Here is a 26,183-nt window from a genome sequence, read left to right as displayed (position 1 = left end):
AAGAAGGCAAGTTTATCATGAATTGAGGCAAACTGAATGTGTGTCCATCTTCATACCCTTGTCTTCCTCATTGACTCCTACTTGCCCTTTAAAAGTAAATTCAGCTGACATGCCTTAAGAAGAGCCTTCCCTGTTCACATTCAAATCTTGACTTAGTACTACTTCAGGGTGTTGCTGTGAGACCTATGATAGCATATGTTATCTTCTGTTTTAACTGCCTTCCTAAGTTGAGATATAATTCACAAACCATAATATTCAAACTTCCAAGGTCCACAATTCAATGGTTCTTAATACAGTTACAAAGCAGTACAACCATCACCAATATCTACTTCCAGAACATTCTGTCACCCCAGAAAAACACCCCATACCCACTGGCAATCATTCTTCTTTCACTGTTCCTTCCAGACCTTGACAAAGACAACCACAAATCTACTTTTGTCCTTATGGATCTACCAATTGTGGACACTTTACATAAATGGGACTATATAATTTATAAATTTTTTTACCTGCCTCCTTTGCTAAACCTAATATTTTCAAAGTTTATTCATATCATAGCAGAGAAGAATATTTCACTCCTTTCTATGACTGAATAATATTCCATTGTTATCTATGTATATTACATTTTTTTATCCATTCATCAGTTGATGGACATTTGGATTGCGTCCCCATTTTTTTTCCTTTTTTCCCTCTTTTGTCCATGCCATGCAGCATGTGGGATCTTAGTTCTCTGACCAGGGATTGAACCCATACCCCCTGCAGTGAAAGCTCAGAGTTTTAACCACTAAACCACCAGGAAAGTCCCGGAGTTTCTGCCCTTTTCTAGCTGCTATGAATAATCCAGCTATGAACACTGGTGTATAAGTTTTTCAGTGGTCAATTGTGTTCAATTGATGCTTTTGAGCTGTGGTGTTGGAGAGGACTCTTGTGAGTCCCTTGGACTGCAAGGAGATCCAACCAGTCCATTCTGAAGGAGATCAGCCCTGGGATTTCTTTGGAAGGAATGATGCCAAAGCTGAAACTCCAGTACTTTGGCCACCTCATGCAAAGAGTTGACTCATTGGAAAAGACTCTGATGCTGGGAGGGATTGGGGGCAGGAGGAGAAGGGGACGACAGAGGATGAGATGGCTGGATGGCATCACTGACTCGATGGACGTGAGTCTGGGTGAACTCCGAGAGTTGGTGATGGACAGGGAGGCCTGGTGTGCTGCGATTCATGGGGTCACAAAGAGTCAGACAAAACTGAGCAACTGAACTGAACTGAAGTGTTCAATTCCCTTGGATATACACTTAGGAGTGGGATTACTGGGTCATATGACAACTATTTGAAGAACCACCAAACTATTTCCCAATGTATACTCCCACCAGCAACATCACTGTCTTTTCTTTATCCAGCCCTCAGTTTTCTGGAGGGCAGGGACTAATAAGTCTTCTATAACAGCCCCCGTACCTAGCATAACACCTAGGGTAGCACGGTTGTCTATGAGTATTTGTGAAGCGAACAACTAAGGAATTTGTTTCAACCTTGTGCTTTCTTCCAGCAAAATACTCTCTCCCAATATCTTTAACCAGCCACTTTTATCCATGAAACTATTCTAAGAAAGTGACATACTCTTGCTGCTAATGAGTGCTCTATGATTGCTGGAGAATAGGGTTGTGATCTGCATGGGGCTGCTCACCCACACATTAGAGAAGCTAACTCAAATAATCTCATAGTAGAATCATATGTTTTCAAGTTGGTACCAGTTGGCGGGCAGGCAGATGTTCACACATATTTTCAAAGTGATCCTCAGTATAATAGGTATAGGACATGTTTGGTGTTCAGACTCTGCTGGCCCTGCTGCCAATAACACGACAATGGACCTGGGCAGAGAAGAGAACAAAGGAACTCCCACATGGGGCAAGAGGAAACATGTGGGGCCCATCCCACATGTGGGTAGCCTTTCCCTTCTCCAGGGCATCTTCCCAACCCAGGGATCGAACCCAGGTCTCCCACATTGCAGGCGGATTCTTTACCAGCTAAGCCACAAGGGAAGCCCAAGAGTACTGGAGTGGGTAGCCTATACCTTCTCCAGCAGATCTTCCTGACCCAGGAATCGAACAGGGGTCTCCTGCACTGCAGGCGGATTCTTTACCAACTGAGCTATCACAGAAGCCCCAAATGAGTGTGGAAGCAGATTCATTCTCAGAGTCTCCAGAAAAGAACTCAATCTAGCCAACACCAGGATTTCAACTTTGTGATAGAGTGCAGAGAATCCAGCCAAGCCACTGTACTCTGATCTGTGACCTATAGGACGATGAATAAATACATTTGTGTAGTGTTCAGCCACGCAGTTTGTAGCAGTGTGTTATGACAGCAACAGAAGACTAATATATTACTGAATGTCAGCATATTAAATTCCAATATTCTACGGTTCTGAAGTATGAGAACCACCACTTTAATGGAAAGATCCATTAAAACTGCACATTTCCAGAACAGATTCACAGTCCACTACCAAATGTTATTTTTATAGCAAATCCATGGGAGATTTCTACTCGTAATTACTGGGTATTTTTTTTAAATGTTACCTAAGAATAATGTGGGCTTCCCTGGTGGCTCAGTGGTAAAAACTTTGCCTGCCAAAGCAAGAGATGTGGGTTCGATCCCTGGGTTGGGAAGATACAGTATTCTTTTTTTTTAATTTATTTGTTTTTTAAGGATAGTTGCTTTACAGAATTTTGTTGTTTTCTGTCAAACATCAACAAGAATCAACCATAGTTAGGGAAATCCTATGGACAGGGGAGCCTGGCAGGTTACGTCTATAGGGTCAGAAAGAGGCACGACTTAATGACTAAACAACAACAGCAAGAATAATATACCAATTTCGAAGTAATTATCTTCTCCAACATTTACAACTTTAGCATTAACTTTTAAAAAGAAAATAGATAATTACTTATCAAGACTTTTTCAAATTGTCTTACTTGTTTATTCACTTTAGATGTACATCTCTTTCCTAATACATTTAATGTATTTTATTAAATTCACATTTCATATACCCAGGTATGAGTCACATTAACAAAAGTCAGTGACTGCTAATAGAATCCAGTGAATCAGTATTTACAAAAACGTGAGAATATAAATGAAGCCAAAGATTTACAGGCCTCAAAAGTACAAAGGCAAAAATCACTCGCAGTTTTTGTGTAAAGCCAATTATATAGAATTGTGTTTTAATAGGACTTTATTGGTATGATGACCATATTTCAGTATCTATATTTTTTAAATTAGTAGCTCACAGTTGCCTGTGGCTTTCTTGCAACCATACCACAGTTCCTCCAATCCCTGATCTGCACAACTTAGAATATTCCAAGTTCTACCAGTTCCAACCAGTGCTTCTAAATTACCACAATGCCAACAAAACTGGATTTTTTTCACAGACTCTACAATGTAATATAAAATCAGTTTGGAACATGGACACTTACTTTTTCTGAGTTCTTTCAGCCAACCTTGCAATCTCTATCGCTGCCTTCCTTGCTTCAAAATCTTCTCTTTTCACCACCTCTCCAGTACCTCGGTAGCCTAGCTCCACCAACTGGCGGGCCAGACCTTCATCCTGAAAAGAAGATCGATTGTTAGGTTTGTGGATGAATGAGACGTTTTATCAATGTATACGGAATAATTGTTTCAAATGAAAAAGCAAATGTGTTATTTAAATATGAGACAAGATATGTTAGACATGAAAAGTTGGAATTCTTTCCAACAGTAATTTTATAAACATCTGATTTGTCATCCCTTTCCCAGAGATGTAAGATGGGACAAAAAAATGATAATAACATCATGCACTAAATTTCCTCTAAGGGATTGGAAGACAAAAGTCTGTTATGTTTTTAATCAATTTATGAGAAGAGCTGTAGATAATTAATAAAGTATTCTTAAAACAATAAAACTTAGAGACAATAGTACTTATACAAGACAACAGTATTTACACAAAAAAGACTTTATAAAAAGCAACTGCACAAAAAAGAAAACTGGATTGCTTTCAGAAAGTTCAATACTTCAGAGAGCTACTTCCTTGAAGTCCATTAACTGATGACACGGGGCATTATAACTTCAAATACAAAGCAAAGAGCAGATGAATTTCCTATTTGAGTAGAAGGATATTGTTTCCATATAATGTCGGTACCAATAAAAACAGAGAAGTAGAAACCCAAGATGACCACAAAAAGCTTCAAACTGAAAAAAAAAAAAAAAAAAATATATATATATATATATATATATATATATATATATATTTCCCTACAATTCTCTGGACCTTTTATATTTCAGTTATTTTAAAAATTGTCACACACATTTCTGTTACTTGCATAGCATATTCAAAAGAGACAAGCATCTCCCCACTGAAGAGGTGATATTTTACCAGAAGTTACTGATATAAAGGCTTAAGTATTACTTGTCTGTGCATGCACGCTAAGTTGCTTCAGTTGTGTCTGACTCTGTGTGACCTTATTGACACTAGCCCACCAGGCTCCCCTGTCCATGGAATTTTCCCAGCAAGAATACTGGAGTGGGTAGTCATGCCCTCCTCTAGGGGATCTTCTGGAGCCAGGGACCAAACCCATGTCTCTTACATCTCCTGCATTAACAGGCGGGTTCTTTACCACTACTGCCACCTAGGAAACCCCTAAGTATTATATAACAATATGTATATTAACATTTTATATTATCCCTTATATTACCATCTTAATTAAACAGAAAATGTCTGTAATATCGTGAAAATAGCATTTATTTTATTGTTACAGACCCTCACTTAATACATCACTGCTGAATGTAAGAACTGTCTCAGTTCAGTTCAGTTCAGTCGCTCAGTCATATCCTACTCTTTGCGACCCCATGAACTGCAGCACGCCAGGCCTCCCTGTCTATCACCAACTCCCAGAGTTCACCCAAACCCATGTCCATTGAGTTGGTGATGCCATCCAACCATCTCAACCCCTGTCATCCCATTCTCCTCCTGCCCTCAATCTTTCCAACAGCAGGGTCTTTTCCAATGAGTCAGCTCTTCCCATCAGGTGGCCAAAGTATTGGAGTTTCAGCTTCAGCATCAGTCCTACCAATGAACACCCAGGACTGATCTCCTTTAGGATGGACTGGTTAGATCTTCTTGCAGTCCAAGAGACTCTCAAGAGTCTTCTCCAATACCACAGCTCAAAAGCATCAATTCTTAGGAGCTCATCTTTCTTTATAGTCCAACTCTCACATCCATACATGACCACTGGAAAAACCATAGCCTTGACTAGACAGACCTTTGTTGACAAAGTAATGTCTCTGCTTTTGAATATGCTGTCTAGGTTGGTCATAACTTTCCTTCCAAGGAGTATGTGTCTTTTAATCTCATGGCTGCAGTCACCATCTGCAGTGATTTTGGAGCCCAAAAAAATAAAGTCAGCCACTGTTTCCACTGTTTCCCCATCTATTTCCCATGAAGTGATGGGACCAGATGCCATGGTCTTAGTTTTCTGAATGTTGAACTTTAAGCCAGCTTTTTCACTCTCCTCTTTCACTTTCATCAAGAGGCTCTTTAGTTCTTCTTCACTTTCTGTCTAGCAGAATTAAAATGAGAAAACTTAATTCATGGTTAATAATCTATTCAACCCACAGTGGCTATTTTAAAGTTCAAACTACTCAAACAAAATAAAAAATTCAGATACTATCAACATGGAAAACCTGACTACTTTGCTTTGCTAAACACTAAAAGCAAATACTGAAACCTGTGTAGCAATATGGGTACATTTGCCAAGTGAAGACAATGCAAAGCAGGAGGGCTTGCCAGGGCTTTCTTGACTTGTTCCCCTGCTCAGTATACTCTCGATCCCAGGCTACGTTCCTCTGAACCACAAAACTGAGCAAATGCCTCCACCTAGTGGAGTCAACATTTATTAGAAAAGGGATGCAGATTTTGAGTTTGACTTACAAAAAATGAGATGACTTGAGTATAAATTTTCTTAAATACATTACTAAAAGTAAGCTCAGGGGAAGAATTCATAGCTGAGCTCTGTAAGACTGTGGGGTTCTTCTAGCAGCAAAACATAAGTTGCCTGTGGTCAACAGAGCATTTTATATAATAAAGACCATTAAAAAGTTGCTGTATTGACTAGTTCTTCTTTTTCTTATACCTCTTTCTGCTCTATACCACAGTGTGCTATGGAACTAACCAGCCAGGTATAAGGAACCATGGTTCATCACATATAATTCATCAGTGATTGAATTAAACCCAACCCAACTGCACTATTAACTTTGCATATGGAGTGAATTATTGTTGTGTACCCTGCCAGAGCCACACTGAATCATTTGGATAGTTCTGTGCTCACTGACACAAATATGTTGTTCTTCAGTCGCTAAATCATGTCTGACTCTTTATGACCCCACGGACTGGAGCATGCCAGGCTTCTCTGTCCTTCACTATCTCCTGGAGCTTACTCAAACTCATGTCCATTGAGTTGGTGATGCCATCCAACCATCTCTTCGGTCATCTCCTTCTCCTTCTCCTCCTGCCTTAAATCTTACCCAGCATCAGGGTCTTTTCCAATGAGCCAGCTCTTCGTATCAGGTGGCCAGAGTACTGGAGCTTCAGCTTCAGCATCAGTCCTTCCGATGAATATTCAGTGTTGATTTCCTTTAGGATTTACTGGTTCGATCTCTCTCCTTGAGAGTCCAAGGGACTCTGAAGAGTCTTCTCCAGCACCACAGTTTGAAGGCATCAATTCTTTGGTGCTCAGCCTTCTTTGTATTATAAAAAATGACAAGATCAAGCAGAAAGTTGAAGTTGTTTCCCCATTTAACCATAACCATGTTCTAACTGGTGGAATCACAAGTCATCTCTCTACTTTAAATGGTTAATCATCTTTAAATAACTTATCTTTAAAGAAACAGAAATAAAACAGTTTTATTCATTCACATATTCATTCACTCATTTGCATTTCTGGTGATTTTCATTATTTTGTGTAGATTCAACTTTCTTACAGATACACGATTTTCCTTCTACCTCAAAAACTTTAACAATTCTTGTAGGAAAGGTCTGCTAAGGGATTTCCCTGGTGGTCCAGTGGCTGAGATGCCATGCTCCCATTGCAGGGAGCCCAGGTTCAATCCCTGGTCAGGGAACTAGACCCCACATCCTACAACTTAGGTGTTCACACACCACAACTTGCTGAGCTCACACGTCCTTGTGTCGCAGTTAAGACCTGGCACAGCCAAATAAATAAAATAAATATTTTTTTAACAGGCCTGCTAACAACAAGTTATCTTGGCTTTTTTTTTTTTAACTAAAGAAATATTTATTTCACCTTAATTTTTTCTTCAAGTTTTACTGAGATATAATTGACATACAGCACTATATAAGTTCAAGGTGTGCAGTATAATGATTTGATTTATATACATCATAGAATGATTACTGCAGTAAGTTTAGTTCACATCTGTCTCATACAGATACCAAATTAAAGAAATAGAAAAATATATATTTTTCCCCCTTGGGATGAGATCTCTTAGAATTTACTCTCAACACATTTCAAAAATGATATAAAGCAGCATTAATTGTATTTGTCATGTTGTACATTATATCCCTAGTACTTATTCATCTTATAATTGCAAGTCTGTACCTTTACACTGGCCTTCATTTAATTCCCCCTCCCTCCACCCTCCTCAATCTCTGGTAACCACAAATCTGCTCTCTTTTTCTAAGCATATGTTTGTTTGTTTGTTTTAAAGTACAGTGACCTATAACACTGTTAGTTCCGGTTACACAGCAAGGAGATTTCATATTCCTATCAAATAATAACCATGATGTCTAATTAACAAATATCTCACCATACAAAGATATTACATAGTTATTGACTCTATTCCCCACACTGTACATTTCATACCCACGACTCACGCAATTCTGTGCACCTGGAAGTCTTTATCTCTTAATATCCCTCATCTATTTCTCTCCTCCAATTCATTCCCGTTTGGCAATCACCTGTTTGTTCTCTGTATCTATCACTCTACTTAAGTTTTGTTAAACATAGCTGTACATTTGTTTTGATTTTCTAGATTCTACATATAGGTGAGATCAAGAAGTATTTGTCTTTGTCTGTCTGATTTATTTCATTTAGCATAATGCCCTCTAGGTCCATCCATGTTGGCAGAAATGGCAAGATTTCATTCTTTTCTATGGCTAAGTAATATTCTATTGTAACCACATCTTCTTTATTCATTCATCTGTTGATGGCACTTAGGTGTTTCCATATCTTGGCTAATATAAATAATAATGCAATGAACATAGGGGTGCCTATGTCTTTTTGAATTAATATTTTCATTTCGTTTGGAGTAGAATTGATAGATCATATGGTAGCTCTAGTTTTAAATTCTTGAGGAGTCTCCATACTCTTTTCCACAGTGACTGCAGCAATTTACATGCTCTTCAACACTGCATGAAGTTTCCCTTTTCTCAACATCCTCATCAATAATTGTTATTTGTTGTCCTTGATAACAGCCATTCTGAAATTTGTGAGGTGTTACCTTGTGGTTTTGATTTGCATTTCCCTGATGACTAGCCAGGCTTAAGCAATACGTGAACTGTGAACTTCCAGATGTTCAAGATGGTTTTAGAAAAGGCAGAGGAACCAGAGATCAAATTGCCAACATCCGCTGGATCATCGAAAAAGCAAGAGAGTTCCAGAAAAACATCTATTTCTGCTTTATTGACTATGCCAAAGCCTTCAACTGCATGGATCACAATAAACTGTGGAAAATTCTGAAAGAGATGGGAATACCAGACCACCTGACCTGCCCCTTGAGAAGCCTGTATGCAGGTCAGGAAGCAACAGCTAGGACTGGACATGGAACAGCAGACTGGTTCCAAATAGGAAAAGGAATATGTCAAGGCTGTATATTGCCACCCTGCTTATTTAACTTATATGCAGAGTACATCATGAGAAATGCTGGGCTGGAAGAAACACAAGCTGGAATCAAGATTGCCAGGAGAAATATCAATAACCTCAGATATGCAGATGACACCACCCTTATGGCAGAAAGTGAAGAAGAACTAAAAAGCCTCTCGATGAAAGTGAAAGTGGAGAGTGAAAAAGTTGGCTTAAAGCTCAACATTCAGAAAACTAAGATCATGGCATCTGGTCCCATCACTTCATGGCAAATAGATGGGGAAACAGTGGCTGACTTTATTTTGGGGGTCTCCAAAATCACTGCAGACGGTGATTGCAGCCATGAAATTAAAAGACGCTTACTCCTTGGAAGGAAAGTTATGACCAACCTAGACACCATATTCAAAAGCAGAGACATTACTTTGTCAACAAAGGTCCGTCCAGTCAAGGCTATGGTTTTTCCAGTAGTCATGTATGAATGTGAGAGCTGGGCTATAAAGAAAGCTGAGCGCCGAAGAATTGAGCTTTTGAACTGTGGTGTTGGAGAAGACTCTTGAGAATCTCTTGGACTGCAAGGAGATCTAACCAGTCCATCCTAAAGGAGATTAGTCCTGAATATTCATTGGAAGGAACAATCCTGAAGCTGAAATTCCAATACTTTGGCCACCTGATGTGAAGAACTGACTCATTGGAAAAGACCCTGATCCTGGGAAAGATTGAGGGCAGGAGGAGAATGGGATGACAGAGGATGAGATGGTTGGATGGCATCACCGATTCAATGGACATGAGTTCAGGTAAACTCTTGGAGTTAGTGATAGACAGGGAGGCTTGGCATGCTGCGGTTCATGGGGTCGCAAAGAGTTGGACACAACTGAGTGACTGAACTAAACTGAACTGAACTGATGACTAGTGACACCAAGCAACTTTTCATACATCTGCTGGCCATTTGTGTATCTTCTGTGGAAAATGTCTATTCTGATTATCTCTCATTTCTTTAATCATCTTGTTTGGGTTTTTCTGATGTAGAATTGTATGAGTTCTTTGTATATTTTGGGTATTAATCCCTTCTCAAATGTATCATCTGCAAATATCTTCTCCCATTAACTAAGCGGCCTTTTGTTTTGCTGATAGTTTCTTTTTCTATGCAAAAGCCTTTTAATGTGATGTAGTACCATTTGCCTATTTTTGTTTTTGTTTTCCTTGCCTGGGCAGATATATCCAGAAATGTATTTCCCAGACCAACGTAAAAGAATGTACAGGTTATGCTTTCTTCTAGAAGTTTCATAGTTTCAAGTCTTGCATTTAAGTCTATAATCCATTTTGAATTTATTTTTGTACATAGTATAAGAAAGTACTCCAGTTTGACCTTTTTGCACACAGCTGTCGCGTTTTCCCAAAAGCATTTATTGAAGAGGCTGTCTTTTCCCATTGTATATTCTTGTCCTCTTTGTCATAGATTAATTGCCCACTAAAGTCTGGGTTCATTCTGGGCTCACTCTTCTGTTCTATTGATCTGTGTCTGCTTTTGTGCCAATACTATATTATTTTGATTACCATAGCCTTGCAGTATAGTTTTAAATCCAGTTCTTTCTATATTAAGGTTGCTCTAGATATTTGACGTCTCCTGTGTTTCCATAAAATTTTAGAATTTGTGCTAGTTCTATGAAAAATCCCACTGGTATTTTAATAGGGTTTGCACTGAATCTATAGATTGTCTTGGGTAGTAGAGTCATTTTAACAACACTAATTCCTCCAACCAATGAGCACTGTATATCTTTCCATCTGTTTGTGTTGTCTTTGGTTTCCTTCATCAGTGTCTTATGGTTTTCCAAGTACAGGTAATCTATCTCCTTAGTTAAATTCATTCTTAAGTATTCTGTTCTGTTTGATGCAGTTACAAACAGGATTGTTTTTTCAGTTTCCCTTTCAGATAGTTCACTGTTAGCATATGGAAAAGTAACAGGTTTCTGCATATTAATTTTGTATACTGCAATTTTACTTAATCTTATGATGAGTTCTCATAATTTTTTGATGGTGTCTGAGGATTTATTGGGGCTTCCCTGGTAGCTCAGATGATAAAGAATCCACTGCAATGCTTCTTTGGTGGCTCAAACAGTAAAGAATCTGCCTGCAACGCAGAAGACCTAGGTTCAATCCCTGGGTTGGGAAGATCCCCTGGAGAAGGAAATGGCAACCCGCTCCAGTTTTATTGTCTAGAGAATTCCATGCACAGAGAAGCCTGGCAAGCTACAGTCCATGAGGTCTCAAAGAGTTGGACATGACTGAGGATTTATTATGTATAGTATCATATCACCTGGAAAGAGTGGTGGTTTTACTTCTTCCTCTCCAATTTGTATTCTTTTTCTTTCTTTTTCTTCTCTAATCACTATGACTAGGATTTACAATACTATGTTGAACAAAAGTGGCAAGTGTGGGCAGCCTTCTCTTATTCTTGACCTTAGATAAAATGCTTTCAACTTTCTACTGTTAAGTATGATGACAGCTGGGGGTTTGTCATATATAGCCTTTATTATTTTGATGTATGTTTCCTTTATACCTACTTTGTTGAGAGTCTTTATCAGAAATGGATACTGAATACTGTCAAAAGCTTTTTACTACATCTATTGAAATGATCATATCATTTTCATTCAGCAATTTGCTAATAACATCACATTAATAAATTGTTGAATGAAATTTGATTAGTGAATATTAAGCCCTTTGATTAGTGAATATTGAGCCATCCTTGTATCTCTAGAATAAATCCCATTTGACCATGGTGTGTGATCCTTTTAATGTATTATTGAATTCAGTTTGCTAACATTTTGTTGAGGATTTTTGAGGATATTGATCTATAATTTTCTTTTCTGTGTGTGATATCTTTGTCCAGTTTTGGTATCTGGGTGATGTTGGCTTTGCAGAATGAGTTTGGAAGCATTACTTCTGCTTTAATTTTTTGAAGTGTTGAAAGGGACAGGAGTTAACTCTTCCCCAAATGCTTGGTAGAATTCACCTGAGACGCTATCTGCTCCTGGACTTTGTTTGCTGAGAGTTAGTTTATTACTGATTCAATTTCATTACCGGTAATTGGTATGTTCATATTTTCTATTTCTTCCTGGTTCAGACTTGAGAGAGTGTACATTTCTAGGAATTTGTCCATTTCTACAGGGTTGTCCATTTTATTGTCATACAGTTGTTCATAGTAATCTCTTAAACAATCCTTTGTATTTCTGTTGTATCAATTATAACATTTCCTTCTTTATTTTTTATTTTATTTGTTTGGACCTTCTCTCTTTTTCACTTGATAAGACTGGGTAAAAGTTTATCAATTTTATTTACCTTTCAAAGAAATAACTTAAGTTCATTGATCTCTTCTATTGTTTTTCTAGTCTCTATTCACTTATTTTTTGCTCTGATCTTTACAGTTTCTTTGTTTCTACTCAATTCAGGTTTTGTTTGTTTGTCTTTTTCTAGTTCCTTTAAGTGCAAGTTTAGGTTGCTTATTTGGGATTTTTCTTGTTTCCTAAAAAGCTTCTTTCATTATACACTTCCCTCTTAGAACTGCTTTTGCTTTCATCCCCTAGATTTTGGATTGTTGGTCTTCTCTTTTATCTTTTTCAGGAACTTGTTGTTTTCTCTTTGATTTCTTCAGTTATCTCACTTAATTTTTGAAAGACATTTTTGCTGGATTAGTGTTACAGGTTGACTTTTTAACCTTTCAGCATTTTAGAGAATGTTATCCCATTATACCACGGCTTGTATTACTCCTGATGAGAAGTAAAATCCTTCCTGTCTGAGTCCATCTTTGCATTCGTATGATAAACCATACTACTTAAGAGTAGTATTTAGCAGTCTCTGATCTTGCCATGGGCGGAGTGCCTCATGGGCGGAGTGCCTCACGCCGGCCCCCAACATGATCTATTGTTTCTTATTATATTTCTAGATTCATTTCTCACTCAGTTAGTAAAATTAGTCTTTAGCTTTCCATTTTGTGCTATCATTTTCTGGACTGATGTCAGGGCTATACAAATCCTATAAATGACTTATGAAAATTACATGATTTTCATTTTATTAATTTTTAAGTATGTAAGTTAGACTTTAATTCAGTCTCCTTGTGAAAAGTAAAATGTGACAGATGCAGTGAATTTGTATTCTGTCAACTTAACTAAGTTAGAGCTTTGTTTCCATAACTTTCCTTCCTTAGTTAGTTACAGTTAGGTTGGACCCCAAGAGACATTTGCAATAGATTTGGATGATAGAAGAAGAGCAACCATGTTGTTCTAGCTCTTACAGGATCTTCTCCTTTACCTCCTCCAACTCCTGGGTCAGGTGTATGAGTATGTTTATCTCTGTGACTAAAGATATTAGCTTCTTCTGCAGATCTCTTCCTACCATCAAAGTTCGAAGTGTAGAACAGGTGACAGCCTGATCCAAGTTCCAGTTTGTCCTTTTGAATTCTAGCGTACTTTTACAGGTCCATTTCCCCTAGTTTCCCCCACTTCTCATGTAACTTTACTTCCTGGCTGTCTGTCCTAATGACTTCAGGTTCCAGACACTAAAGAAACAGCCCTTCATCAACCATTTAAACAGTTCTCATAATGGTGCAGGGGAAAATCTCTATAAAAAAGTAAACATACATGACACACACATATTTGCATCTACTTGTGTGTGTGTGTGTGTGTATGTGTGTGTATGTGTGCATGTTCTGCTTCTTTTAGTGAACCCTGAATGAGTCACAGTTGGCTACTGGCAATGATTCCAGAGGAATGGAAATTTAAAGGACAGATTGAATGGTTCTAGGTTACCTAGAATTGGTTCTCTGACCTTATTAAAGGTATTACAAGCCCTCTTTACAGTAGAAAAGATTTTGCTGTAGTCAGTGACGTGCAGAGGCCAAGTTTTGATTTATCAACTTTACAGACCTGCAGTGAAGTCAGGGCTTTGGGTAACCACGTGTTTTTTGCCAGAGTATAATTTAGTGGCAATAAGAAAGATAATGGCATTGGTTGCTTCTAAGCATGTTGAATGCTTTGGGAAAAGAAAATGAAAAGCCCAAGTCTTAGGGATTAGCCAGCCACTTGGTAGCAGGTTAGTTACCCATGACTACCTCCATCATGAAAGGGAAAAACATTTGATATAGTTTCATGATATTTAAAAGGTTTTTCCAAGAGAAAAAAAAAAAATACTCCATAGTAATGAAAAAAATACTCCATAGGCCATTAGATAGTGGAGCAGACTTATGACTACAGCCAGAAGAGGCAAATCCATTACTACCAAATGTATCTGTTCCTATCAGATTGAACTGTTGACCTTTCCAAGGTTGAAGGGGCCAATGTGGTCAATTTGCCACCAAGTGGTTGGTTGGTTCCCTTGAGAAATGGTGCAATATTGCAGGTATTCAACTTGGTTGCTGACAGTCAAACGCCTGTCATTTGAGTCAGATATTCAGCAACATCAGCCTTTGCAAGAGGGCACCCATGCCACTGGGCCCATGTGTAGCCTCCGTCTTCCTCCATGTGCCCATCATGCCAGCACTAAAGTGGCCAGTGAAAGAAGTTGGCTGACAGCAAATGGCTTAACTAACATCAAATTTAAAAGTAAATTTCTTTACCTTTCCCCCAAACATAGTCATCATTTTCCATTTTGGAGACCTTTGAAATTATGATTAATATAACACAAAGTTTTAATTTCTCACTTCTAATCAATAAGTTTCATTGCTAACTCACATGAAAAACTCTGCCTTAAAAAAAATTGAAACCTTTCTTAACAATATTAAGCTGAAGCTTGGCAATTGTGCACATGTGCTACAAAGATAATTATATCCTATTGGGGTATTTATTGTCTATATTTCATTATTATTTATTTAGATATTCAAAATTTTACATTCAAACACTGTTTGGCCCCACTACCTTTTGCCCCTCATTTATTTCAGTGACTTCCATTGCAAGGCATAAAACTGAACCTTCATGATTTTAACTTTATATTATCTGTATAAAATATTAAAAGCTTGATTTTGAAGTCAGAAAATATGTTGGAAATACCACCCAGCTTTTTTTTAACACATAAAGATCAAATTTTCTGCCCAAGGTCACACAATTTGTTCATGGAAAAGATAGGACTAAAGTGAGATGTTTCTACTTCCTTAAAATTATGTTCCTGGACTTCCCTGCTGGCACACTGGGTAAGAATCCACCTACCAATGCAGGGGGCGCAGGTTCAATCCCTGGCTGGGAAGATTCCACATGCCTCAGAGTAACTAACCCCATGAGCCACAACTACTGAGCCTGTGTTCTAGAGCCCTCCAGCTGAAACCACTGAGCCCATGTGCCACAACTATTGAAGCCTGAAGTCTAGGGAGGCAGGTCAGGTGGTCTGGTATTCCCATCTCCTTAAGAATTTTCCACAGTTTGTTGTGATCCACACAGTCAAAGGCTTTGGCATAGTCATAAAAGCAAAAATAGATGTTTTTCTGGAACTCTCTTGCTTTTTCAATGATCCAACAAATGTTGGCAATTTGATCTCTGGTTCCTCTGTCTTTTCTAAAACCATCTTGAACATCTGAAAGTTCACGATTCACGTACTATTGAAGCCTGGCTTGGAGAATTGTGAGCATTACTTTGCTAGCATGTGAGATGAGAGCAATTGTGCAGTAGTTTGAACAGTGGACTGGCTCCAAACTGGGAAAGGAGTATGACAAGGCTGTATATTGTCACCCTGCTTATTTAACTTATATGCAGAGTAAATCATGCAAAATGCTGGGCTGTATGAAGCACAAGCTGGAATCAAGACTGCCAAGAAAAATATCAATAACCTCAGATATGAAGATGATACCCCCTTATGGCAGAAAGTGAAGAACTGAAGAGCCTCTTGATGAAACTGAAAGAGGAGAGTGAAAAAGTTGGCTTAAAGCTCAACATTCAAAAAACTAAGATCATGGCATCTAGTCCCATCACTTCATGGCAAATAGATGGGGTAACAGTGAGAGACTTTATTTTGGGGGACTCCAAAATCACTGCAGATGGTGACTGCAGCTATGAAATTAAAAGACTCTTGCTCCTTGGAAGAAAAGCTTAGACCAACTTAGACAGCATATTAAAAAGCAGAGACATTACTTTGCCAATAAATGTCTGTCTAGTCAAAGCTGTGGTTTTTCTAGTAGTCATGTATGGATGTGACAGTTGGACTATAAAGAAAGCTGAGCGCCGAAGAATTGAGGCTTTTGAACTGTGGTGTTGAAGAAGACTCTTGAGAGTCCCTTGGTCGGCAAGGAGATCAAGCCAGTCAATTATAAAGGAAATCAGTCCTGAATATTCATTGGAAGGACTGATGCTGAAGCTGAAGCTTCAATACTTTGGCCACCTCATGCAAAGAACTACCTCATTGGAAAAGACCCTGATGCTGAGAAAGATTGAAGGCAGGATGAGAAGGGGATGACAGAGGATGCGATGGTTGGATGGCATCACCGACTCCCTGGACATGAGTTTGAGCAAGCTCCAGGAGTTGGTGATAAACAGGGAAGCCTGGTGTGCTGCAGTCCATGGGGTCGCAAAGAGTCGGACATGACTGAGCAACTGAACTGAACTGAACTGAAGCTCCAGGAACTGCAAGCCCCAAATACTGAGCGCCTGTGCAGCAGCCACTGAAGCCCTCACGCCTAGAGCCTGTGCTCCCACAGCAAGAAAAGCCACGGCAAGAAGCAGCCCAGGAACAGCAATGAGAAGCCCGAGAACCACAACTAGAGAAAGCTACAGTGCAGCAACAAAGACCCAGTGCAGCTAAGGATATACAAATAAATGAAAGCATTGTGAACATGTCAAATATATTGTATTAAAAAATTATGTTCCTATGTAGCACGTAAATGTGTTTTGAAGAAGCACTTTTCAGACCTTGGAATCCCCACTGAAGTAAAATCTAAGTTTTAATACGATCATTTTGGACTCCAAATCCAAAAATTTCAATCCACTAAAAGACAGAATGACTGTGGTGCTGAATAAGTATTTGCGGAGTTCACTGCAGGATACAGATCCTTCTCAGACTCACATGTGGAGTGGACCCACATAGCAGTGCTTGCTCTCTCTGGCCTAAATATGGGGCAACTTGGGGGTCCGGGGTCTGGGTCCAAAACAGCAGAATTTCCAAGTCAGTGTCCGTTTAGTCGGCCTGGTCTGGGGACTATATCAGGGCTACAGGGACATTCGGTCCATATCCTGCTTCTCAGGACCCGCAGCCCATTATCCACACCCCCCCCCCCATCCTGATTCTCCTCCAGGAGGCCAAGCACTTAATCATTCTGCCCTCCTCCCAGCCCCCCACTTGCTCCCCACCCATCCCCAACACCTTTAAGAAGCCAGAGGACTGTAGCCAATCCCAATTACGTCCGATTTTGCTGTGTTGCAGGCTTTTTTTTTTAACTGTCAACAACAGTTGTGCTCCATCAACTCGGTAAACAGGAGTCAGCTTATGCCTGCAGTTACAGGGAGCTGTAACTGTACCTGTAATTAAAGCGCTTTCTGAACCAACTAGCTGGGAACCAAATGCCCAGTAGAACACGAGATACACCTGGAAGGATACTGCCTTCTGTTCTTTGGTACAAACTGGCGAAAAGAAACAGGGTGTCAGACCTGAACTGCAGCCCCCGGAAGGGTCTCCGCGGGTCTCCGAATCCAGCCCCTCAGCTCGGAGAGGGAGGATTTTGGAGGCGGGGCGGCCAGGAGACGGCGAGGGCGGCGCTGGGCAGACAACCGAGGTTCCGCGGCGCGTGTGGTGCGCGTGCGCACGGGCACGGGTCTGCGCGGCGCCACGGACAAAAGGGGCCGGAATGCCGCTCAGACCCAGGTAGTGGAGGGGGCGGGGGGCAGGTAGGGACACGGACACGGCGGCACTCCACCGCGGTGGCTTTGGAGCCGCGGTCGGGAAACTGCCGCGCCTGCAGTCCCCAAGATTTACCGCCAGGGGGCGAACACCCCACGACCCGGGAGCTCAGGATCGTGCGCGGACCCAGGGAACGCAAAGGCGGTGGCCACCCTACTGGGCGGCTGCCCTTACCTCCAGGTAGTACAAGTCCAGGGTCGTGATCTGCGAGTCCAGGAAATCTTCGTAGGTGTTGAACTGCGTGACTATATTGTCCACGGTGGTCAACGCTTCGTCCTGATCCATCGCTGTTGCCGTGGCCGAAGCGTCCCTAGCTACGGAGGCCCGGGGGCAGGGTCAGAAGATTCCACCCACTTCGTCCCTTCCAATCAGTTAGAAACCGGTGCGGAGTTTGGGGCGTTAATCCCACCCCCGTGTCTGGTTACGGTTTCAGGTTCCCGCCTCACTCCTAGGAACACTGTCTCAAATTACCCTCCCCAAGTTCAGGTCTGACGACTTCAGTAGACTCGCACTTCGATAAAAATGAGTAGTCTTGGAAGAGAGGCAGTTGCAATCCAAAATTTGAAAGGGTGAAACTCCTGCCAGGATATGTAGACAAAATACTACAGATCAGAGCTCCTAGTCTCATTCTAAAACAATGCTGTGAAGGACCAGATTACCAAGGTTAGTTCTCTGGTAACTGAAGTTCCATTTTTGCAGAGTGTCTCAAAACAGAAATTTCTGGAAATGGACTTGTGAATAAATCCATTAACAAAAGAAACATTAATAACATTTTCAAATTGTTGTTGTTGTTGTTTAGTTGCTAAGTCAGTCCGACTCTTTTTCGAGACCCCATGGACTGTAGCTTTGCCAGGCTCCTCTGTCCATGGGATTTCCGGGGCAAGAATACTGGAATGGGGTGTCATTCCCTTCTCTAGGGGATCTTCCCGACCCGGGGATCGAACCCACGTCTCTTACGTCTCCTGCATTGGCAGGAGGATTCTTTACCACTGGGCCACCTATTTTTAAGTTATTGCTAAGATTTGGATATGAGAAAGAATTTATGAATTTCCCAAAGGAAACTAACTGAACGAAAATATCTTTGAAGACTTCTTTTGGCCCCAGGAGCTTGTTTTAACTTTTTTTTTTTTTAACCTTTACGTTTCAGTAAACACACAAAGACCTTGGCCTGTGGAAGCTGCCTTCTTTTAAAGGGTAAAATATCTGTGGAAAATTAGAAAGCAAAGGTTTTTACTAAAGACTTTTCCTTTAGAACAGTTTTACATTTTGAAAACATGGATTTAAAGTAATCCACCCTGGCAGCTGGCAAAATTTTTCAGAATCCATTTTTGGATTTTAATGTTCTACAAATCATCCTTGGGAATTAACACATAGTACAACACTTGAGCCTGTGGTAGTTGCTCTCTAAGTACTTACTGAGTTGATTTTGAAGCTTTCCACAGAAGTGCAAAAAAAATTTTTAATGAAAACATCTGTTAAGATACTTCACCTTGAGTTAGCTTTCTTACTTTAAAAAGGCCCTCTCAAAATTAGAATGTCATGAATGTTCGATTTTAAGTGCTGGAAACAATAATCTCTAGGATATCAGTAACTTGTCTTTTAATTAATTACTACATTTTAAGTGGCACTTTGGACATTATTTTTAAATACAATGTAGTCTTGATTTAGGAGAACAGAAAAGAGAAAGAAACCCTGGACACTCATAATACAATGACATTAATAATAATAATAATACCAGTTATTGCGTGCACCCTGCATGCTAGGCACTGTCCCAAGTACCAACAATGGATTACATCTTTAACTAGTATCTGTGCTAAAATTAACAACCACCAACACTTTGACGTCATCTAATGCCTAAAAAGACATGAAAATTCAAATAGCTCAAGACAGAGGGAAAAATCCATGTGGTTTAAGACATTCTACCTGATAAGAGACAGAGGTCTCAGTATTCTGGATTATCTGCTGCTGCTGCTGCTGCTGCTAAGTCGCTTCAGTCGTGTCTGACTCTGTGCGACCCCATAGACGGCAGCTCACCAGGCTCCCCCGTCCCTGGGATTCTCCAGGCAAGAAGACTGGAGTGGGTTGCCATTTCCTTCTCCAATGCATGAAAGTAAAAAGTAAAAGTGAAGTCGCTGAGTCGTGTCCGACTCTTCGCGACCCCATGGACTGCAGCCTACCAGGCTCCTTTGTCCATGGGATTTTCTAGGCAAAAGTACTGGAGTGGAGTGCCATTGCCTTCTCCATCTGGGTTATCTAGGTCTCAGTATTCTGGATTATCTAATGTCTCCTCATTATTCTGAGTGAACTGAGCACAAGGAAAGGCTTAGAAAATATATATTTGATTTAGTATGATGATATTTATTTAAACTTTATCATGTGCCAGCCCTGTTCTAAATGCATGCTTTATATGCATTATCTTGTTTAATCATGACTACAAATCCACCAGGAAAGTAGCACTAGCGTTATTCGTAATATGGAAACAGAATGAATCTAAGTGGATTGGCCAAAGTCTTAGAGATAAAAATAGCAAAACAACTCACTACTCGTGCTTTCCCAGAAAAAGAAAGGTGAATCGAGGTTTGAAGGGCCACATGGAATTAACTATCAAAGTTGGGGTTTTGTATTTATTAGAAATACATATATATGTCAAATTGTGAAAGGGAACGTGGATCAGCACAAATAAAGAAGCAAAAGGGGTGGCGTATTCCAAGATGTGGAGGCAAAGAAAGATTGGGTTCTGTGTAGGAAAAAGCTGCACATCAATTTGACAGTTGTGAGAAACCCGGGAAGGAGCACAGAAGGAAGGAATCTGACTAAGGAGGCAAATTGATAGGAAGGCTTTGAATGCTTGAATGAAGAGTTTGCAGAGGTAATAATCTTAGAGTAAGACAGGGTACGAAGAAAATGACTGATGATCACGTACAAACAAAACATGTCACTGTTGAAGCCTCCAGAGTGCTTATATTATCATATCAGCTTTGAAGTCCTCCTCCTTCATGATCTCATGCATTCTGAGAAACCATAAAGAATCTGGAGAAACTGTGTGTGTGTCTGTCTGTCTGTCTGTGTGTATGTGTGTGCACGGGCATGCGTGGGCATCCTCAGTTGCTCAGTAGTGTCCAACTCTTTGCGACCCCGTAGACTGTAGCCCACCAGGCTCCTCTGTCCATGGGATTTTTTAGGCAAGAATACTGGAGAGGGTTGCCATTTCCTCCTTTTTTTTTTTTTTTTAACAATAAAGTACTTTATTTTTCCAGAACTCTCTGGGATAAGTCTGAAGAGATCATTTGTATCATTTCTTTTCAGTTTCAACTTTTCAATTTAGTATTCTGTCAGAATACTAAACCTAATTTTTCACAAATGTTCTTTCTTCATCTTGTTTTTTTTTTTAATTTTATTTTATTTTTAGACTTTACATAACTGTATTAGTTTTGCCAAATATCAAAATGAATCCGCCACAGGTATACATGTGTTCCCCATCCCGAACCCCCCTCCCTCCTCCCTCCCCATACCATCCCTCTGGGTCGTCCCAGTGCACCAGCCCCAAGCATCCAGTATCGTGCATCGAACCTGGACTGGCAACTCGTTTCATACATGATATTTTACATGTTTCAATGCCATTCTCCCAAATCTTCCCACCCTCTCCCTCTCTCACAGAGTCCATAAGACTGTTCTATACATCAGTGTCTCTTTTGCTGTCTCGTACACAGGGAGGGCATCTTCCCAACCCAGAGAATCAAACCGACATCTCTTGTGTCTCCTGCATTGCAGGTGGAATCTTTGGGTTTATTCAACCATAGCAATTTGATTACAAGGACCTATATGTTAGTAAAATCTGAGATTACTGTTTGCCTGTATATTCTTCTATTAGGATCCACTGTGACTATGTATTTTTGGTGGAAACCTCATTAAACATACCATTTGGCCATCAGCTCTTTGATGAAGGAATCCCTAAAACATCTAAATTTTAAAAATCATGAAAATGCTTCAAGTCAATGAATCTAGCAATGTGTTCCAACGGAGAACACTGAGGATGATTTTCAACAAATTAGTTTCTTTATACATCAGTTCAGTTCAGTTGCTCAGTCGTGTCCGACTCTTTGTGACCCCATGAATCGCAGCACGCCAGGCCTCCCTGTCCATCACCAACTCCCAGAGTTCACTCAAACTCACATCCATCAAGTTGGTGATGCCATCCAGCCATCTCATCCTCTGTCATCCCCTTCTCCCTCTGCCCACAATCCATCCCAGCATCAGAGTCTTTTCCAATGAGTCAACTCTTCGCATGAGGTGGCCAAAGTTATACATAGTGAAAGAAAAAAATATCAATTCAGCCTTACTTCTCAAGAAAAGCTTGAATGATGGTAGGCCTAATTCAATTGTATTTTTCTTAACCTTCAATTTAAGTTTAAAAGCACTTTCAGACCTGTGCCTGAGAAATTAATGAGCTTTGGCAGATCTCTATTTCCTATTTTAAAGTCTTTGTTATGATCAGTTATTTTGGGTAACATGCATTCCTACTTATAGTCCAGGATTTTTAAAGATGGAAACCTGAATTTAGCACCCAATCCCAGATATTTCATTCTTTGCAAGAGGACCAGCAAGGATTATCTATATTCACAACAATTCTCCAAAAGATGAAAGAAACATGTGCTATGTAAGAATAACAAAATATATACCATATTTAGCTTAGTTTTGTTGCTGTTAGTCTCTAAGTCATGTCTAACTCTTTTACAACCACATGGACTGTAGCCCTCCAGGCTCCTCTGTCCATGGGATTTCCCAGGACATGAATGAATACTGGAGTGGGCTGCCATTTCCTCGACCAGGAATCGAACCCACATCTCCTGCATTGGCAAATGAGTTCTTTACCACTGAGCTACCAGGGAAGCACTTAGTTCAGTTTACTGAGTTTAAAAAATGACACAATATAAAAATAAAAGTCATGGGAATGTAGGCAAAAATCTAAGCATCATTATCTCTTTGAAATAAAAAGGCTTTTGTATTATACTTACCAAAGTATAAGTGGAAGTGTATGAAAAAATTTCCAATTAAGCTTTGTGCTTTTCTATTTCCAAATATCCAGCAATATACCATGGTATTTGGGAAAGTGACTAGAAAACATACTTTAGGTAAGTTGACATGATAGAAACAAAATGCCTTGTTTATTATGCTAATAAGATGCTAAACACTCTGAGTAAGAACTTGAGGTTCTATTAAACTGCACTTAATACATTACCATATTGTAAGAAAGAGAAACATAATGCTCACTCTAAAAGGATAAGAGACTTGTGTCTGATGTTGCCTATTGCTCATGAACTTCCTGTGGGTTGCAGATGAGGACTAGTGCTTAATCATCAGTCAAGGAGAGCTCTTTTGCACTTTGTAATAAAAACAACACTGAATGTATTTATTTCTTGTGATGAGATCACTGGACTTCCACATCGTCTGTTATTCTAAAGTGCTGGCGTTCTGGTTCCACAGCTTCTAGCTCATGCAGACATGATATGTCCAGGTGTCATAATTCCAGTTTTCTCCTGGCCTCTGACAATGTAAAAGGAAGGATCCATAAGAAAGGCCAGAGGTAACTGCTACCAGGAATGGGGTAGCATTCCTGGAATGTGACAGAAGCTAATAAAAGTTTGGAAGTTACTGCGCTATGGGATTTCTGTTGTTGTTGCTTTTCAGCTGCTAAGTGATGTCCGACTCTTTGTGACCCCATAGACTTAAGCCTTCACCATCTCTCTTCTGGAACAAATGGTGGGTACGGTAGCTGCAACAATCTTCTCAGAACTGGGCTCTCAGCGACTCTCTAAGGTTTTCCTAGCAATTCCACTGAAAATTCCTTCAACCTCTTTGCCTACATGGATATCAGGCTCTCCCCTAATGCACCACTCCCGCTGAGGGGCCAAACGCTCTCGGAAGGCATCGCAGGTGAACAGATGGCCACTGCGACCAGCGCAGAGCTGCCAGTTTCAGGTGGTTGCTCGGCACCACCCCCGATCTTACTATGTGTTTTTCCCTTCAAATCACTCTTATTTTCTGCAGTGACTTTTCCTCCTTTGTCTTCTCTCTTTAACCCTATATCCTCCTGTCTCAAAGCAGATCATCTTAACTCCTACTTCACAACGGAAGTAAAAGGTATCAGATTAGATATCCTACGAGATTACTCACATATCAATGCTTTAATTTCTTCCCTTTGGTTTCAAAAGAAGAGATTCACCTCCTCTTAGACCTTCATTCTACCCTGGCTCTCTCCTGCCTTCTCAGGATTTCTTATTTTGACTATACCTTCTCACTCCTGTATCATTATCTCTCTTCCTCTCTCTTTCCTTTTCTCTCTCCCCCACTTCTTTCCCCATTTTTAGAACAAGCAAATGAACCCTAAAACAAGCCTTCCACTCCACAGTCTACTTCAGCTACAAGCTCTCTCATCTCTCACAGCAAAGCTTCCTGAAAGAGTTAGCAACTGCCCCTATTCCCATGTTCTAACCATACAGTTTCTGCTCAGCCCTTCCCAATCTAGTGTTATGCACTGGTCCACTGAAACTATCTTTATCACAGGCAATGATGATATCCTAGGCATTTTTTTTTTTTTTTGGCTGAGTGGCATGCGGGATCTTAGTCCCCCAACCAGGGATCAAACCCATGCCCCATGCATCGGGAGCTCAAAGTATTAACCACTGAACCTCCAGGGAAGGCCTCCTAGGCAATTTTTTCTGTTCTCATACTACGTCACTCTCAGGGGCATATGAGTCTGTGACCACTCTTGTCTCTTCAAAACTCTACTTCAGTTGCCATCACATCATTTCTGCCCTGTGACCAGTTGTTTGGTTGGTCAACTAGATGGCTGATTTTCCATGAGCTGTCTTTCCTGTGTTCTTTGCAGGCTCCTCTTCCCCTTAACTGGCTTTTAAAAGTTCAATGGTCTTAGAGTTCTTTTCTAGGCCTTTTCCTGCCTCTATACGTTCTGAGACTATAGTCAGTCCCCTATGTACAAACAAGTTCCACTCTGAGAACACAATCATAAGTCCAATTTGTTCATAAGTCCAACAAAGTTAGCCTAGGCGCCCAACTAACACAGTTGGCTACGTGGTGCTGTACTGTAACGGGTTTATAATACTTGTCACACAAATAATACATAAAAAACAAACAGAAATGAAACCTTTTTAATCTTACAGTACAGTACCTTGAAAAGTGCAGTAGCACAGTACAACAGCTGGCATACAGGTGGCTGGCATCAAGTAAACAGGCAACAAGAGTTACTGATGGAGGAGGGAGAGGAGGTGGGAGATGGTAGAGCTGAAGGATTGTCAGCAATAGGAGACAGAGGACGAGCTGCAATTTCACTCATGCCTGACGGTAATGGAACACACATTCACATCTTTGAAAGTTCGCAACTTGAAGGTTCGTATGTAGGGGACTTACTGTATGTCTATATCCATAACTTATATCCTACATCCATATGATTCTCAGGTTTAAATAACTAGCCAGATCACTCTCCTGAGCTCCAGCCCACAAGTCCAGCTGCCTACAAGACATCACCAGATGAAAATGAGTATACAATTGAATTTTTCTCTTCCATGCTTCCTAAACTTGCTGCTCCACATGTGTTCCCTCCTTCAGAATACATCTTTCTCTCTTCTCTCCATGGTTCATGGAAGAAACCTGGAAGACAGTTGTGACCTTGACTTTGCTTTACCCCTGAAATACATGACCTGTTATTTCATTCTCCCAAATAAATCACTTAAAGGCTTTGATTTCTTTCCAACCTCATTGCTTTTGCATTCTTGTCTAAGCCAGAAACTGACATCTAGACTCCAAAGATAGCCTCTTTTCTGGTTTCCTTAGATCCCTTGGGCACCCTCTCCATTCCACTCTTCACAACTGAGTTAGAGGGTTTATTTAAAAACAGTGATCTGATTTCATCACACTTCTCTGAAAACCTCCATTGGCTTTCCACTACCTTTGGATTAAATTTTCTTTCTTTTCTTTTTTTTTTTTTTTTTTTAACATGGCTAACAAGGCCCTCCATATTCCTTCATCTGACATTTTCACCGTCTCACACATTACATGTAGAAGAGACGGATTCCAGAAACTACTGGGATAAAGTGTATAGAGGCGCAACTGAGCACTTTTTATCCTCAAATAAGAGTCAAAAGATTTTCATTTGAGATCAAAATAAGAAATACAGTGATGTGGTTGGTTTTTAATGAAAGCTTGCAAGTACTTAATAAACTCTAATAATTAGGTACTGATTTGAAGGTAAAAAAAAATTCAGATGAAATTTCTGGAGAAAATAAGAAGTGACATCTTTAAAACTCTAGAGACAAGGTGGAAACAAGCTGCTTTTCTGAGCAGTATATTTAGCACCTCTAAAATACTCACTGACCTCTATAGAATTCCTCAGAGGAGAAACTTG

The 26,183-nt window shown here is 40.1% G+C and overlaps 1 protein-coding gene across 1 annotated transcript in view; it reads right to left on the bottom strand.

The window, feature by feature from the left end:
- The window catches only part of CFAP299 (cilia and flagella associated protein 299), a 696,770-nt gene extending 678,489 nt beyond the window's left edge, over positions 1-18,281 (bottom strand). The window contains exons 1-2 of the mRNA XM_055588903.1: positions 17,936-18,281; positions 3,458-3,588 (exon numbers count right to left, since the gene is read on the bottom strand). Coding sequence (XP_055444878.1) covers positions 3,458-3,588; positions 17,936-18,046 — 242 coding nt within the window. The 5' untranslated portion in view covers positions 18,047-18,281. The remainder of the gene's footprint in view (positions 1-3,457; positions 3,589-17,935) is intronic.
- Positions 18,282-26,183: the final 7,902 nt, after the last annotated feature.

Source organism: Bubalus kerabau, chromosome 7 (genome assembly GCF_029407905.1).
Source record: "Bubalus kerabau isolate K-KA32 ecotype Philippines breed swamp buffalo chromosome 7, PCC_UOA_SB_1v2, whole genome shotgun sequence".
Taxonomy (NCBI): domain Eukaryota; kingdom Metazoa; phylum Chordata; class Mammalia; order Artiodactyla; family Bovidae; genus Bubalus; species Bubalus kerabau.
The sequence above is the reverse complement of the archived record's forward strand: the minus strand, read 5'-3'. Positions and strand labels throughout refer to the sequence as shown.